This window comes from Equus przewalskii, chromosome 14 (genome assembly GCF_037783145.1).
Source record: "Equus przewalskii isolate Varuska chromosome 14, EquPr2, whole genome shotgun sequence".
NCBI lineage: Eukaryota > Metazoa > Chordata > Mammalia > Perissodactyla > Equidae > Equus > Equus przewalskii.
The window spans coordinates 30,838,596-30,856,850 of NC_091844.1; the positions used below are offsets into that span (position 1 = coordinate 30,838,596).

Sequence of the window (18,255 nt, forward strand, 5' to 3'; positions counted from 1 at the left end):
TTCAGTGGGTGGCCTTGAAGGCTGGGCCCCGAGGAGAGGGAGGAGAGAAGGAAGAGAAGGGTCCGGTGTGGGGTACAAGTCTGGCAACACGGCAGCTGGCCGAGACCCCGGGAGAAACCAGCCAGTCAGAGATGGTTGAGGGACCCTAAGAGAGCGGCTCTCCCCCTGAAAGCGGTCTCCATGCCAGCAGAGGGTGGCAGACCCTCCCCCAGGTACCCCAGGCCTCCCCTATGCCCTGGTGCTATGAGCTGAAGAGTGACAGGGTGGAGCAGCCGGAGAGGACAACAGCCCAGGCGCTAAGAGCCGTGTTAGGAAGAGGTTAGATGGAGAAGTGGGTGCAGCTCACACTGACGCTGACCAAGAAGTGGATGTAGGACAAGCCCCCTCCCCTTGACACCCCAGAGGAAAGCAACCCAGGAGGGCTGGCAGGACACACAGCTCCTGCTCTACTGGGCTTGTGGGACACCCCAGGTGGCCGACTTCAGGGTGTCACACACACACCCATCTTTACCTGTTGGGTCACTCCCAACATTTTCAAACGGAAAATTCAACCTATAGCAATACTCTGGAGACATTCTTTCTCTCAACTGTCTTCCAAAAATAAATATTGATCACTGAGTGATTAAGAATCAGAGCTCTCAAGTCACCCTACCTGGGTTGGAAACCCAGCTCTGCCATGTGACAGCTGTGTGTCTGGGCACAAGTTGCATAATCTTTCTGAGCTGTCTCCTCATCTGTAAAAGTCATTTACTCATTTGCAAATACATAGTGAGCACCTCCCATGGGTCAGGCCTGTTGTAGGTACTGGGGATACGGGTTGAACAAAATGGACAAGCCCCTCCGCACAGCTGGAACGTCAGGGGAAGAGTGCACACTGCAGAGGATTCCTGTAAAGTGGAGCTGACGTACCTGGAGCACAGATGGGGCTTGGGAAGTGTTGGCTCCCTTCCTCCTGACCCCACTCACTATCTCCCCGTCCTTCTCTGCACATACCTATCGCACCAAATCACCATGAGGCCACGTTAGGTCATGACTTGAGGCACTGTCATATGCAGGAGGTTAGGTTTATTTCTGATCATTCCTGATGGTAGAATAGAAATGAGACCCTCAAAATCTCAGAGAGAAACACTGCAGCTCAACTGAAGGAAGGACTTTCTAACAGAATAATCCAGGCCCAGAATGGGCTTCTTCCTAACTCCAGCACTGTCCTCCAAGGACGGATGGGGTGAGACTCCTAGCCTGATAACCCATAGGTCTTTCACCTCTGGACGACATACCTGCCTCGGGGGGAGGCTCCAGTGAAAGCATGAATGGCCGGGGCACAGTGCTGGGCACAGGGTAGGATCAACACCTGATGGCAGTGGGGTCAGACAAGGTCACCACTAGGGCCTCCGCAGGAAAGGCTTCCACAGCCCAGACTGGCGCATGTGAAGGGAAGGCTGGCAATGGAAAACCAGTTCCCAACCATCATGGTAAAGACTGAATCAGGCAAGGATCATCTGTGGATGCTAAACCTAGGGGACGTTTTGATGAGGAGCAGGATATTTTCAGGATCTTAAAGTGTTTCTTAACAGACTTCCAGGCAGAAGAAATCCAGTAAACATTCAGTGGGAAAAATCAAACAACACCTTCACAGGTGATTGAAATGAACATCACCAATGACGGACATCCTGGGCCTCCAGGTCCTGAGAGGGACACAACACGCTATGAAGTATTCTGGCCAGGAATTAGTAACCGGATCTAATCGTGAATCCATTCGTGAGAAAAACATCAGACAGACCCCAAATGATGACCATTCTACTAAAAAACAAAATGAGCATATTGTATTATTCAAAAATGTAAATTGTTGTAAAAGACAGAGGCTATAGAAATGTTCCAGAATAAAGGGGACTGTGGAAATATGATGGTTAAATTCAATATGAGAGTTTAGACCGTATCCTGCAATGTGGGGAAGGGGGAGTGGGAATTGCTGTAAAAGACATTATGGGGTCAGTTGACGGGCTTGATGTACAAACAGTGGATTAGATAAAAGTATGGCAAGCAGGTTCAATTGACTGAAGGTGGTGGCCATACTGTGATTATGTAAAAGAATATCCCTACTCTTAGGAAACATACGCTGAGTTATTATGGGTAAAGGGCCTTGATGAATATACAGTAGTCCCCCCTTTTCCCTGGGGGATGTGTTCCAAGAGCCCCAATGGATGCCTGAAGCTGCAGATTACCGAACCCTATACACACTATGTTTTTTCCTATACATACACACCTATGATAAAGTTTACTTTAGAAACTAGGCACAGTAAGAGATTAACAACAATAACCGATAATAAAATAGAACAATTAGAACCATATGCTGGAATAAAAGTTACTGTAGATCTTGGCAACCTCAGCATATGATTTATTTTTTCCTTATTAAGTGGAGTACTTTTACCTTTTCACTTAAAGGAAGCACCATACGGCTTCTCCTATATCTGAAGAGCCAGCATCATTACTCTTGTGCTTTGGGGCCATTATTAAGTAAAATAAGGGCTACTCAAACACAAGCACTGCCATATCGTGACAATCTATCTGATCACCCAGATGGCTGCTAAGTGACTAATGGGTAAGTAGCACACACACTGAGGATACGCTGGACAGAGGGTAGCTTCACGTCCCCAGCAGGATGGAGCACGACCACGAGAGATTTCCTCAGGCTACTCCAAATGGCACGCTATTTAAAACTTGAATTGTTTATTTCTGGAATTTTCCACTTAATATTTTCAGAATGAGGTTGACCGTAGGTGACTGAAACCATGGAAAGCAAAACCGCAGATAAGGGGGGGTGACTACTGTAACCTATCTGCAAATGGGGGAGAGAAAAAAAGGCAGGAAGAAGGAGGGAAGGAGGGAGAGGAGCGAGAGAGAGAATATTGTAAGGCAACAGAATAGAATGTTAATTGTAAATGCCTCTGAGTAAAGGGTATTTGGACGTTCTTTGTTCTATTTTTGAAACTTTGCTGTAAGATTGAAAGTATTTCCAAAAAAAAAAAACCTCCAGAAGAGTTTCCATATGTCAGTTTCTCATTCTTTACCTTTTAAACTAAGGACATGTCAACTAAAAATACATATATTACAACTCAAACCCCTCCATCACTGACTCAGCTGCACCTTCCCCTCTTTAGGTTCAGTGAGTCAGGCGTGCCAGGAAAGTCAGACGGCCCCTGTCCTGGCGGGACACACACACTCAGGGGAAATTTAAGGACCCCTGTGAGGAGACACCGTGAGCTTCGCCCCGTCCAGCCCTCAGCCGTGTGTGCCTCGCAGCGAGGGGCAGGAAATGAGGGACAGCTGGACATTCCCAACCCGCCTGGCCTCTGGCAGCCTTCCTGCCAGTCTCTGAATCCCCAGGGGCTGCCCAAGGGTAACTCTAAATAGTTTTCCACTTCAATCCAGAGAAAGACAAAAGAAAAACTATTCTGAAATCCAGGGAGGTCCTGGATAGACTCCAGGACAAAATATAGTTATAAAATCCTTGGGAAATAAGGCAATGGTCAACGCTTCCGAGGATGCTGAGAACAATGGGAGGGTGAACTATAACTATTCCTGCCCCAAAACAGCCTCCCACGGATTCCAGAAAGGGGGCCTGCAAACCGCTTGCTGAACCCAGAGGCTGAACTTCGGCCTTCTTTCCCCAACTTCTAGCAACAGCAAACGGCCGGTGCCTTTTGAAACATCTAAGTGCCCACGCGCACATCTGCATGAGTGTCCACTCCTGGGTGGGAATGACACTGTGACAAAGCAACTGAGAGACGACAAACAGGGAGAAAACGCCCTCCACACGAAAAACAGACCGAGGGTTAATATTCCTAATAGCACCCCAAATACACAAACCACTACGAACGAGTAAGAAAAAACAAGTAACTCAAAATATAAGAGAGGCAACTGACAGAAGAAGAAACACAAATGGACAATAAACACACGAAAAGATGCTCGACTTGACAAGTAGTCAAGGAAACACAGATTAGAAGATACGTTTTTCCTCCACGGCACTTGCAAAAATAAAAAAGTGACAGCACTATTTTTTATGCTGTTGGTAGACATAAATTAGGCCATCGTTTTTGAAAAGTAATTTGGCAGAATCTACGAAAATGTCACATGCTCATACTTTGATCCAGTCATCCCACTTCTAAGGACCTATCCTAAAGAAACAAATAGTGCAAGGACATGGAAACACTTGGACAAAGACGTTCACCGGATAATCGTTCAAAGAGCAAGAAATTGGAAAGAAACTAAACACCAGTCAATAAGGGTACGCTGGGATCAATTTTGGCCCGCCCACCCTGTGGAACACCAGACAATCACTTAAAATGGGGTTGACCAATACACACATATCCAACATAGAACATCTCCATCTTCTAGAAAGTTCTATCAGGCAGCACTGGCCTGGAGTCTCCATGAGTGGTTCTCAGCCCAGGCTACACAATAGACACACCCAACACCTGGGAGTTTGTAGTGATGCCCAGGACCCACTCCAACCAATGGAATCACAGCTTCCGGGTGAGACCCAGGCACTGTGTATGTACAAGCTGCAGGAGATGCTTCTGTGCAGCCTGGATTAGGAACCTCTAAGATAACGTTCCAGGGGTCAAAACATCTGGTCAGGGATCAGGATCACCTCCCCTCCAGGGTCTCTCTGAGAAGCCCAGAGTAAACAGGAAGCTGTTCAGTGCAGCCTGGGACGGGACTCCAGGACCTGCAGCTGGGTTTGCACAAGCGTCTCCCATCCATAGGAGCGAATTTCCTTTTAGGTGCATTTCAAATCTGATTTTATGGACAAAAAGTAGATCCACCCTTGCACTTGGGTCAGGGATCCCTCAGGCTCAGGGTGGGTGGGCTGCTGAGCAGCCTGGAGGCAATTCGCAGCCCAAGGTTCCCCTCCGGAGGCATGGAGGGCTTCCCGAGGTCCCACTCCGGGCCGGCAGTCCGGTCTGGTAAAACAAGGTCACCTAAAACTGCCATCAGGTCATCGGGGAAACAGAAACGTCAAATGCCCCAGAAGCCGTGGGGAAAGAGAGGTGAGGGAGAGTCGGAGGAGAGAAACAATAAAAGGACATGGGGTGAGGAAGGAAAAGAAGCGAATCGAGAAGCTTGTCCAGACAGGTGCGGAGTGAGTGGCAGCAAAGAAGGAGGGGAACTCTAGAAACAGATGGGGGCGAGGGGGGAGGTTAGGAAGAGGGAGAGGAGCCCAGACAGAAGGAGGCTGCAGGAGTTCACCACGGTGGAGGGCTACCACCCACCTCGCTCGGAAGAAGGCCCAGGGAGGACCATTTGTGAGCTCACAGGACACACGCCCAGGACCCCCAGAAATGAAGGGGGAAGCTGCAGGATGATCCTGCGGGACCTCACTGAAACCCTGAGGACAGTCAGATGACAACAGTCACCGTCCCGCCTAACTTATTTCCCTGTTTGCTTCCTGGCCAGATGGTGACAACTTGAGGGCATTGAGGTGTTCAATTTAAAATGTTTGTTGAACTGAATTCACTGAATTTTTTCCCTCTTCTCTCTCAAAATTTAAAATGTCACGTGATTACTCTTGTCACTTCCTGGTGTGTTCCTTACTTTTACAACTTGAGAATTTTTAATACTTTTAATCTCTGATCCTTTCCCACATTCCACGTGTATAGTGTAAGCGCTGTGAGGTCTACCCACGGGCACCGCAGAATGACCCGGCAGGCATCTGCCCCGCTCCCACGGCCCCCGGAGCTCACCCTCACGTGTGCCTGACATCTAAGCAAACTGCTGTGGGGGCTGCATACCCCAGGCGGCTCCGATAACAAAGCCAAAATTCTATTATTTCCACACACGACAGTGTCGTTTTGGCAACTGGTGAAATTCTTCAGATATTTATGAATGTAAGTTATTTAAATTTAGTTTAATTAAAATTTAATTTTAACTGCAAGACATGCAAAATGGAGAAAAATGTTTGGAAAACTCAAAAGTTACATTCAAGTAGTTATCAAAAAGAAGTTTCTGGTAAATTGGGAAGTTTTGTGAATTAGTTCTTCTGCAAATTGCTATTTGGGGAACTGACTTTCAGCACACTGACCCTGCAGCGGATTGGTTCCATGAGGAACTAGTTCTCAGGGATCCAGCTTCCCCCCAGGAGCTAGGGGACACCCACAGGTGCCAATGAGAGGGCCACAAGGTACAATGCAGCCTGGCCCCTCGTGTGACTTCTGACCCACAGGCCAGGACAGCCCATGTGTGCCACTGGCCTGGTGTCACTCTGAGGGTCAGTCTGGCCCTAGAATTGATCAAAAATATGTTCACAGCCCGTGCTCTCATGCTGCCTTCCTGGTCTTAGAAATCTCCCCACAGGGCCTGTAAAAATGCTGAATGTGATAAGGAAAATGAAACATGCATTTCCTCTGCATGCCCTGCAGTAACCAGACTGTCCTCCTTTGCCTCACTCAGCTCCATCAACCCTAGCATCAGCAGGGAACTGAACTTCCAGACGGGCCCGGCACCTGCCTGGGGCTTCCAGGAACCTCTGAGAGGTCCAGTGGGCTCAGTGATTAGAACCATGTTGCAGAACTGCCCTCCAATCACAGCTGCGCCATCACCAGCCTTTGAGAAATTTACCGAAGCTTCTGGAGCTTGGTTTCCCCATCTGTAATGATGACAATTATAATAGTAAGGCCTAACTGATTAAAAAAGATCTCATATTATAAAGACTGGGCACAGGGCCAGACACTCCGCTAAGCTCTTGGTGAACGTCAGCTGTTGTGATTTTGCTATTATTATCTTCTGCCTGGTACGGGAGGCCCCTTCCCACTCTGGCCCCACTGCTCCCTTTCCACTGGGCTGCACCTGTCGTGTGACTGAGTCCCACCTATCAGGCCTTAGCCAGGCTGCCCTCCATACCCGAACACTGGAATGCTTCCCCTCCTCACCTCTCTAAAGCCTACCCCAGCCTCAGGGTCAGTCTGAGCAGGCCTCCTCCAGGAAGCCTTCTGGGACCACCCAGGGCCCAGCATCACTCCCTTCCTGACCTGCAGGTCCACGTTCAGGCTGTTTAGACACTGCCGTGTTCGCCACACGTTTGCCTGTGTTGAGGTAGCTTAGTGTGAACTGATTCCAGCCTCTGCTGCCTGTGCAGGGAGTGGCTGCTGAGGTCCAGGCTGGACAAGATGGGCCCAAGATGCCCTAGGCCCCCACACCTTGCAGCCCCACCTTGGGCAGGCCCAGTGAAGGTGTCCCCACCCTCCCCACACACATACCACACCCCACCATGCACTCATGGCCAGCAGAGCCCCAGAGAGACAGTTGGGTTTTTCCTCCAAGCTTTTTAAGATTTCAGACTTTCCAGATGTTTTGCAGCCTGAGACCCTCGTCAGCTTTCCCCAGGTCTCTAAATCATCCTTCCTTCCCTCTCTCACCTCCCTGACCCCAGGTAACACAGCCAGGCCTCCCCGGCCTCAGACACGGCTGACTCAGTTCCCAGACAAAGACTCCCCTGCGAGCAGGTCACAAAACAGCAAGCCGATACCTGGTCCTTGGGCCCAGACCCCAGTAAAGGCACCCAGAGCATGAATCCACTCCTGCCAGGCCCCGTCGTGCCCAGCAGGGACGGCTGAACGCCCACCCTGACATTCAAGGCTCGTCACTGTGCAGCCTCCAGGCTGCATCTCCCAGGCCACCCAACCCCACAACCAAAAGGGCTATCGATCTGCAAGCTTGGGTGGTCCTGCCCACCCCCTAACCCCCCCAGTACCAGCACATACAAGGCCCAGGAGCTCAATGACAAGAGAAAGGACCCATCTCCCACCTAAAGAGAGCCTGCTTTTGCCACCACCATTTTGTCCCTGCTATTCCCGCTGCCTGGAAGCCCTCTCCACCACAAAAATGAAATAACAACAGAAAACACCACCACTGGGAGGTGTGCGGTCACTGTGATCCCCATTGCTGTTCTGACTTCTAAACCACAAATCTCACTCAAGTCCCACCTCTTCCGTGAAGGCCTCCTGGAGAGCTCCCTGCCGGCTGCAGCTTCACTTTGCCTCTCTGCCTCCCGGAGTGTGCCGCTGCCCTCACCAGTCTGGACAGGGCAGGAAAGAGGGCAGCGCCCAGGCTCCCGTGGGGTCAGGCAGGACACAGGGCGCCCTTTCCTCCCTGCTCCCTGGGGCACAGGCTGTCTGTGCAAACACATGCACGCCTGACTCTAGCCCCTTGTCCTTCCCAGCAGCCTGGGCAGCTCTCAGATTTACGCATGGCTGAGCTCCTGAGGCTGCAGCCAGGCCTCATCCCAACATCTACCGCTGAGCCAGGCCCACGAGAGGCAGGTCTTCAATAAATGCTGAGTTGAAACACCAGCTCTCTGGGGCCCCGATTCTGAAGACTACATCCACCACGACCCTACCTGCACCTTCAGGCCACAGAGCCCCCTTGGCCGCTCACCTGTTCCTCCCCATCGTCTCATGGTCTTTGACCACCACGTGAAGCTCAGAGCTCTGGTCCAGGGGGACCCCCTTGAGGTCCCACTCAAAGCCCTGGAAGAAAAGGAGAAAAGGGATCTTAACCTGTGGCCCCTAGGAGAAGAGGCGGTGTCTGGTTCGCCTGGTCCCCGCAGGGCACTGAGCAGGCATCCACGAACGATGCTGGTGGATGGATGGATGCAGGAGTGAATGAATACATGAACAGCAGGGCCTCAGAGTCTCTGAAGTGACAGTGAGAGCTGAAGGTAGCAGAAGAGAGAAGGAGGCCAGACTTTCATGGCCTCCTCCCCCAACTCAGTTCCATCAGTCACCAGGAAGCCAGGCCAGGAGCACAGCTGGGGAAAACGCCAGGTGACCCTGCAGTGACCTCAGGCAGGGACCACAGATCAATGTGCTCATCCAGGAGCCAGGCTCCGGAAGGCTGCATGAGTTAGTGCCACATTGGGTAGGCCCATCCGGAGGCCCCAGAACCCTCCTCAGTGCAAAGGCTCCCCACTGTGCACCCTGACCGCATCCACACAGGCAAGCAGGGCTTCCAAAGGACTCCCAGGGAGCCAAACGCAGGGAGCTGGCTGAGGGGGCAGAGGTCAGCAGGAGCCAGAAGGGGGCCTACAGAGTCAGGGAGTGCTGTGGGGAGGAGGTGGGCTTGGGGCAGAGAGACAAGGCAGGAGAGAGCGCCCCTACACACCCTCTCCCTGGCTAGCCAGAGCTGGGAGGAACAGACACAAAGGCCCTCTCACTCCTCCCCGTGCCGCACATCCCAGGGGAGACCCTCCGTTCCTCTGGAGGCCAGGCCCCCACCCTCCTCCCAGGTTCCTCGAGCCAGGAGGATCTAGACGGCATGCTGGACCACCAGCCCCTCCCACCCTGATAATCCACTGAGAAAGCCACCTCCCTCCCGACTTGTCTCTGCAGAGATGGTGGCAGCAGAGAGAGCGAAAAGGAGGGAAGGTGAAAAGACTCACATACCTCATTCCACACGGGGTTCACGCTGTTTTTGATGACTTTGGTTCTCTTCTTCACCCCTACAAGAGACACAGACAGAGAGTGAGGAGATGATCTCCCCACCGCCCCCCCGCCCCTTCCACCGAGCTCAGGTCAGCTTCCGAGATGTGCCCCGCAGCTCACCCACCAAAGGAAAGCTTAAAAAACCAAGGGGACCCCTGGGATCCCACAGTCTACAAGGATGCCCAGTGCCCATCCACTTCTCTCCCTCGGCTCTGGAGGGAGAGACAGCAGCCCCATCAGAAGGATGGTTTACATCTTCTTAGTGAGTTTGTTATTGTTGTTCCTGACTTTCCAAATAAGATTTTTAAATTGTAAATTTTCTGGTTCTAAGAATCAGAGATAGACCCAAATCATAAAAAATATTCCATTATTTTTCTTTTTAAAAAATCGACCTCCACATATTGTATGATTCCATTTATATGAAATATCCAGAATAGGCAAAGTCACAGAGACAGAAAATAGATTAGCGGTTTCCAGGGGCCTAGGGAGACATGGGAATGGGGTGTGAATGCTTAATGGAGGTTTCTTTTGGAGTGATGGATTATTCTGGAATTAGATAGTGATGATGGTTGCACAATATTGCAAACATACAAAAAACCATCTAAATTGGACACTTTTTTTTTAAAGTGTTTTTTTTTTCCTTTTTCTCCCTCAAGCCCCCTGGTACATAGTTGTGTATTTTTAGTTGTGGGTCCTTCTAGTTGTGCTATGTGGGATGCCACCTCAGCATGGCCTAATGAGTGGTGCCATGTCCGCACCCAGGATCCAAACCAGCAAAAGCCCGGGCTGCCAGAGCAGAGCACGGGAACTTAACCACTTGGCCACGGGGCCAGCCCCTATTGTACACTTTTAAATAATTAAAATGGTGAATTTTGGGATGTGTGAATTTTACCTCAATCAAAAAAAAAATTCACCTTATGCTCGCCTTGAAGGGGTCTGTCTGAAGTAGGCTGTCCCAAGATAGTTCTATCTGTTCAGGAGGGCTGGGGCAAGGGAATGCAGAGTGAATTTGGGGTAGACAAGAAGAAGAACTGACACTGTGATGGCTGAGACCACACCCATAGTGCCCAAGATGACAGCCAGCCAGAGGGCTTCCTCTGGAGTCTGGGGCATGAAGAGGTGGATAAGAGGCACAGAACGGGTTAAATATGTCCAACTCTTCCATTAAGCATCAAAACCGAAAAGATTCGGTACTCAATGGACAATTAAAAGTGTTCACCCGGGGGGTCAGCCCAGTGGTGTAGTGGTTAAGTTTGCACGCTCCCCTTCAGCGGCCCAGAGTTTACAGGTGTGGATCCCTGGCACGGACCTACACACTGCTCATCAAGCCACACTGTGGCAGCATCCCACATACATTATAGAGGAAGGTTGGTATAGATGTTAGCTCAGGGACAAGCTTCCTCACCAAAAAAAAAGAAAGAAAAATGTGGTCAGCCGGACACAGAACTCATGTTTAGGTTGGATCTTAAATATCACCCAGTTCAACCCAGCTGTGCAAGACTCTCCAGCGAGAAGACTGTGCTCCCCCTGGACTGCTCAGCTCTTACAGAGTCCCGCCTGCACCACGAAAGCCCCTCCAGCCTCTGAAAACATCTCCCGGGACCCTCAAGTCCTCCTCCGAAGCTGAGCATTGTCAGTGACCTCCTGTGGGGTCATCCCCCTCTGGCTTGTCTCAAGAGCATGGAGAAGAGGAAAGCAGGACTCCAGGAAGGTTTGGGGAAGGATTTGGAGGAGAGAAACAGCAGAGACAGAAAGAGCAAAGGAAAATCATGGAGAAAGAAACATCTGAGGGAGACAGGCAGAGAGGGGCTCGGTAGATTCTAAGGCAATTATGTTAAGAATGGTTGCTGAGGGGCTGGCCCCGTGGCCGAGTGGTTAAGTTCACGTGCTCCACTGCGGCACCCCAGGGTTTTGCTGGTTGGGATCCTGGGTGCGGACATGGCACCACTTGTCAGGCCACGTTGAGACTGCATCCCACATGCCACAACTAGAAGGACCTGCAACTAAGATATACAACTATGTACCAGGGGGGATTTGGGGAGATAAAGCATAAAAAAAAAGAGATTGGCAATACTTGTTAACTCAGGTACCAATCTTGGGAAAAAAAAAAAAAAGGAATGGTTGCCAAGCCTCGGGGAGTTGCTTCAGAGATTCTGATAACCTCCTCCAGCAGGAGAGGGAGCTCCCAAGCCCCTCTCACCACCCGTGGAAATCACTGACATAGGAAAATAATGTGGACTTTGGGAGGATGTTGACTACCACAGAACACATTTTCTGTGAGATCTTGGGGCAGCAGTTCTCAAATATTTTGGTCACAGAATGTCACTCTTAAAAATTATTGAGGGGAGCTGGCCCTGTGGCCTAGTGGTTAAGTTTGACATGCTCTGCTTTGGCGACCCACTTTCAGATCCCAGGCATAGACCTACACCAATTGTCAGCGGCCATGTTGTTGCAGCAACCCACATACAAAATAGAGGAAGACTGGCAACAGATATTAGCTCAGGGTCAATCTTCCTCAGCAAAAAAAAAATTATTGAGGACCACAAAGAGCTTTCATTAGGTGGCTTATATCTGTCAACTTTTACCATATTAGAAATTAAAACTGAAGCATTTCAAAATATCTGTTTAATAATTAATTTTAAATTAACAATAGTAAGCCCAGTACATGTTAACATAAGTGACATGTTTTTTGAAAAATAACTATAACTTCCAAAACAAAGGAAAAAGAAAAGTGACACCGTTTACATTTAGCAAATCTCTGGAATGCCTGGATGGATTCTCACATCTACTTATAGAATTCAATCTGTTGAGATGCCTTGTTTCGGTTGACTTCTATGGAGAAAACCCAATCAGATATACAGCTCGAAAAGGAGGCATATTTCAACAAATTTTCAGATACTTGTAGATATCCTTCTTTGATAATACACCAAAACTCAACAAGGAGTATTTCGTAAACTTAAAGATCAGCTGCAATGTGAAATCTGACACCAGATCCATGAATATTTTGTGCTCTGCTACATTAAAACCCATTGTTCTCTCTTGCATTCTGAATGAATTTTTTAGTCATGCAAGATTCTGTAACATCTTGCCTTGGTCATTCAGAAAATTTTTGTTCATTGAGGTATACAGATCTTCCAGAGGTTGACACATTTCATTATATAATACCAGAAAATCACATTCAGTAATATCACCATCGATCTCATCAGAAAAGCCATTAAAGACTGGGAAACTGGAAGATAAAAGTTTTCTAAAATTCCAATTTTTGTTTGAAAGCTCAAATTTTATGATTGGCAACAAATGATAAATGTCAGCTGTTTTCCTTGAGATGCCAGGAGCAGTCAACCATTTTTAAGAAAATGTCTACCAAATGCCCAATCTGAACAAACACAGTCAGTCATTCCTCCAAGTAAAAACAGTATGCCATGAAAAAAGAAAAAGCAGCTAGTTCAGCTTGCAACTCAAGCAGCCACTCCAGTGCTTTCCATGCAACAGTCATCATTTTTCAGCGTGCAGCAGAAGCCCTCTGTGCACACTTCCCATTTCAACACACAAAATATCACAAACACGTGTTCTCAAGGATCAAGGTTAATATAATTAATAATTTTACTGCTTTATCAAGGACATTCTTCAACAAAACTGGCCTTTTTTTTAACTGTGAGTACATGAGGGTGAAGAACACAATGACAGCACAATTTGGGGCCGAGGCCTTCACAGTATTAAGGCACCAACAGTTTCACCTTCCATCACTGTTGCACCATCAGTGCAAATGTTGACACAGTGAAAAAGGCACATAGCATCTTAGTGTTATTGTGAAAATAGTTTTGACCTTGTTGACCTGCTCCAAGAGTCTTAGGGATTCCCCAGGGCCGGTGTACCACACTGGAAGAGACTCTCAGGAAACTCATTTCAGCCTTTGTTTCCTCATCCGTGGGGTCATAACAACACCTCCCCATGGGGGTGTCATGAAAAGTAAGCGAGAGAGGATGAATGAGGCGCCACACACACAGCACACTGACTCAAGGTGCCTCTCTCTGCCCGACTCTGATGCATCTAGGGAATTCCTACGGATTCTTCAATACCCAGCTCAGTTGTCTCTCCTCTGATAAGCATCCCCTGACTCTCCCAGACATGGTTGCAAGCTGTGACCACGTGTATCAGAGTGCAGGTAACTGTGTGCTTCTATGTCTGTGCCCCCATCTGGACTGTGAGCTTCAGAGGGCAGACACCATGACTCACCAAGTTAGTGACCCTACTATAGAGCAAGGTGCCCAGTAATTAGGTGCTGAAGGAATGGATCCTTTTCTTTCCCAAGTTGGCTGCAAGTTCACTTCCTCACCAGAGGGGAGAACCACTGTTCTCAGGGAACTCCACAAGACTAAATTAACAGTAAGGCTGTGTGTCAACAGACAGAGGGGATGAAAGGAGGCACAATGGGAAGGAGGTGTCCTGGGAGGGGCACCAGATACCTTCTCAAAGTGGGTCCAGGCCTGCACTGGCTGAATCCCTCTGAATCCCCTGTGGGCTATGTGGGTGTGGTTCCAGAAGGGGTTAAACATATGGCTTTGGAGTCATTCAAATACAGCCACTACTGTGTGACCTTAGGTAGGGCTTGTAACATCTCTAGGCCTTAGCTCTCTCAGCAGTAAACTGATGATGATAGTAATAGCGTCTACTTTATAGAACTTCAAGCGCACATGAGATGCTATCTAAGTGTCCACATCCCCTCCCCTATCACAAATCAACTTCCCGTGACCTAGAGGAGTGACATGGAAAATTCCATCTGCAGCCTCTCTTGAGTTGTAAAATTGGAAACTCATTTCCTGGTGCTCCTGGCTAGTATTAATTGAGCAGTGTCTGTGCACCAGGCCCTGCGCAGTGTCTTTTAAACATTTCCACTTCCTGTCTTCCCTGCAGATGAGGAGGACAAAGACTCTCCATGAGATGTCACTAAGTCCCGGTGGGAAGCGCCAACTCTGGGACTCTCTGGATGACATAGAGGGAGGGTCGCTGCTGGGTGCTATAGCCCCAAAGAGGAACAGGAAAGAAAGGAAACGTTAACCCAGGATGATCACATGACTTACGGACGCCAAGGAAAGGGAAGGCACAGTGCGAATTAGGAAACAGGAAAACAGCTCCTTCCTCATCAGGGAGTTAGACCTGTCCTGTCCTTGAGAATTAATTTTGGCCTTGAGAGATGTGGCTTTACGTGCATAATTTAACAGACTTGACGGTTAAAGATACAGGAGAGCTCACAGCTCATGCTGGGGTTGGGGGCAGGGAACAGTGCCCTCTCCCCACACTGCTCTGCAGGATTGGGGGTCAGCAGGCAGCCCATGCGAATTGTGCTGAAGCCCAGGGTGTTCCTCCAGACTGAAAGACTCAGTGCAGACAGGAGGACTTCACGGGGAGGACCCTTCTGTCCCCACAGAAATTCTTCCCCTGTTTCCCCAGGCCCATCCACCCCCACTCTACCCCAGATGCCTAGACCGGAGTTCCCCATCGCTGCCGAGTGGTGGTTTTCAAACAGCTCATTGGGACCCATTAGTGGGTCACGCCATCAACTGATGAGTTGACTAGTATCTCTTTCTAATGACAGAATAGAGTAGAGATGAAAATGTCAGCGTACATCTTTCATCATAAGCGTAAGTGGTATTACTTGAAACTTTTAGTTATATTAGCACATACCTATTTATGTGTGCGTGCTATGTCTTGATGTAAAATATATTTCTTGTTGTGGATAATAGTCCCAAAACGTTTGAAAAGACTGTCTTAAAGGGAGATTGTCAGAGGAGAACTGGAGAACAAAGAATCACCACTGTGGCCCTTGAGCGCGGACAGCCAAGGTGCGTGGGGCACGAATGAGGTAGCACACTGTCCTCGCCCCCCACTGGAGCCAACTCTGATAAAGACCAGGGGCTGTGGGAGGGGAAGTGAGGTGGGGCCTCAGAGACCGGAGCAGAGGGAAGGCCAGAAGACAGCGCATGGGGCCCCAGCCAGCGCCTGGGCCGCCTGGAGGAGCCGTCTCCACTGGCAGGAGCCCCACACATCTCCTGACACCTGAGCGACAGACATGGCCATGGGTTCGCATGAGGAGCCACATCACTGCCTTCCTGCTCACCGCCTGGTGAGGTCTACCTGTCAGCACCCAGGGTGCCGTCTCCCCAGCAGTCTGGGCCCCAGGCCTCGCTCATACCTTCAGGCCCCTCTGTGGCAACGGATCCCTTTCAGTGGCCCAGGATGCTCACTAGTGCCCCCTCCCCAGGGCCTGGACACCACAGAGGTTACAGTCTAGAAGGGAGCACCCCGACCTCTGGCAGAGCCAACTGGCAATCCCAGTAGCCAAGATAGGACAGACTCCCTCCCCACAACACAATTATAAAGTCACAATGATGAGGATCAAGGCTGTCCCAGGGAGAGATGGCCAAGGCGTCCTGCCCTACATACCAACCTACATCATCCTCCAGGAAGCATAGGAGTCCTGATCTGATCTGACCTGATTCCTATCCAAAGTTAGAGGACCACCCAATTACCAGACCCCACCTACACTGCTACCATTTTAATGACTTTTTTACATGATCTTTCCTTTGTCTTGTAAAGAGATAATTCACATACCTACGCCTTAAATTTAGCCCTGCCCTCATCCATGCTTGCAGCTCTTACTGCACGTGAGTCCTGTCCCCATACCTGCAGCTCTTACTGCCCATGGGTCCCGTTCCCATGCTATTCTCTGAATAAAGGAGCACTACTGCCAGACCTTGAGAGTCCAAGAAATCTTTCTTTCGACTGTTTGGCTCACCGAGCCCACATCAACAATATATTTGGGAAGCAGATGTGGGGGACCAGAACTGGCAACCCCAAGAGACCTCTCTTTGGCACGAGGATTATTTTGGGCGGGTTCCTTTTAAAAACTGCAGACATGAGAGAAACTCTGAAAAGCAGAAGTTACCCTTTCTAAGAGACATTTACATTTGTAAGGGAAATCTCCATCTGTAAAGGTGTCTCCCTCTCTGTACCAGAAAGAAGGGGGGATGACCTTATCTCTAGAAACTCTTTTTTTGTTTTTTTGGTTTTTTTTGAGGAAGATTAGCCCTGAGCTAACTACTGCCAGTCCTCCTCTTTTTGCTGAGGAAGACTGGCCCTGAGCTAACATCCGTGCCCATCTTCCTCTACTTTATATGTGGGATGCCAACACGGCATGGCATGCCAAGCAGTGCCAGTCCACACCTGGGATCCAAGCCAGCAAACCCCAGGCCGCCGAGAAGCAGAACGTGCGCACTTAACTGCTGCACCACCAGGCCGGCCCTAGAAACTCTTATCAATGCAGAAGGCCAGGACTTAAATCTGCATAATAACCCTACTCTTGTTTACTGTGCTTTTCCGGTAATCTCCCATAACTGACTCCCCCCACCCTCAACATCCTCCTTTGTCTTTAGCTGAGGATGGTATTTAAGATGAGAACCTCCGCCATTTTGGCGAGTTGCTCAGTTTGCCTGAGCCTCTCCCATGTATACATGTTATAAAACTTTGTTTAATTTTCTCCTGTTATTGTGTCTCATGTGAATTTAATTCATTGTCCGGCCAGAAGGACCCAGAGCGGGTAGAGGAAATGTCTTCCTCCCCTTCACAGACAAAATGCTTGTTTTGTAACACTGATGACAAAGGAATCTTTGGAGCTGGTGGGATCACAGAGAAGACAAACTCTAAAGCCGGGGTTTTCACCAAAGGAGGGTTTTCAATGTGAGAGGTTTTTATGCCTGTCGAAAAAGAGGGTTTAAAGAAAAGCTAAGACACACTCGCCCATTTCCCATTGCATCTCAAAGGCACCAAGGCCCAACTGTCCACCAAGGGATGAACGGATAAACAGAACATGGAATATCCATACAAGGGAATATCACTCAGCCTTAAAAGGTAGGAATTTCTGACGCGTGCTACCACTTGAATGATCCTTAAGACATTATGCTAAATGAAACAAGCCAGACACAAAAGGACAAATGTCACAGGATTCCACTTATACGAGGTACCTAGAATAGTTAAATTCATAGAGACAGAAAGTAGAGCAAAGGTTGGGGTAGGGAGTAATGAGGAGTTAGGGTTTAATGGGTACTGAGTTTCAGATTGGGATGACAAAAAATTTCTGGAGATGGATAGTGGTGACGGTTGCACGATAAAGTGAATGTGCTTAATTTAAATGCCATTGAATTGTACACTTAAAAATGGTTAAAATGTTAAATTTTATGTTATGTGTATTTTACCACAATAAAAAAAAATTTTTTTTTAAAGAACCAAGAAGCAAAACAATTCAACACTAAACGTGAGCTGCTGTCCCTGATACATGGGCAACATGGACTCCCGTGCAGGGCAGTGATAGAAATAGAGGTGTATAGATATTTTACTGATACCTGTTATGTGCCTGGCATGGTGCTGGGGACGGCTGCCACAGCCACCCTGCCCTCATATCCAAGTTGAGAAAGAGGCAGTCCCTGCTTCCTGGGGCTGAAAATGTAGGGGAAATGGCCCAATATGGTGGTCTGCCTGATGGCCCCAATGGACCAGCCTCCTGGCACTCACATCCTTGCGTGATGCCCCTCTACAGTGATCTGAGCTGGTTCTGTGGCTCAAAGTAGGACCAGCAACGTCTGCTTTCATGCCTTTGGGAGCCCTGAGTGGCCACATAAGAAGTCCAGCTACCCTGCTGGAGGGATGGTGCTAGAGGCCTCAACGAGGGGGAGAGTCCTGAGGCTACATGGAGAGAGAGGCCCAGGAGTCCCAGCACCCC

At 49.1% G+C, this 18,255-nt stretch overlaps 1 protein-coding gene across 28 annotated transcripts in view; it reads right to left on the reverse strand.

The window, feature by feature from the left end:
• The window catches only part of DYSF (dysferlin), a 210,030-nt gene that overhangs the window by 174,220 nt on the left and 17,555 nt on the right, over positions 1-18,255 (reverse strand). For all 28 annotated transcript variants that reach the window (XM_070573811.1, XM_070573802.1, XM_070573806.1 and 25 more), the window contains exons 2-3: positions 9,441-9,496; positions 8,434-8,525 (exon numbers count right to left, since the gene is read on the reverse strand). In XM_070573811.1, coding sequence (XP_070429912.1) covers positions 8,434-8,525; positions 9,441-9,496 — 148 coding nt within the window. The remainder of the gene's footprint in view (positions 1-8,433; positions 8,526-9,440; positions 9,497-18,255) is intronic.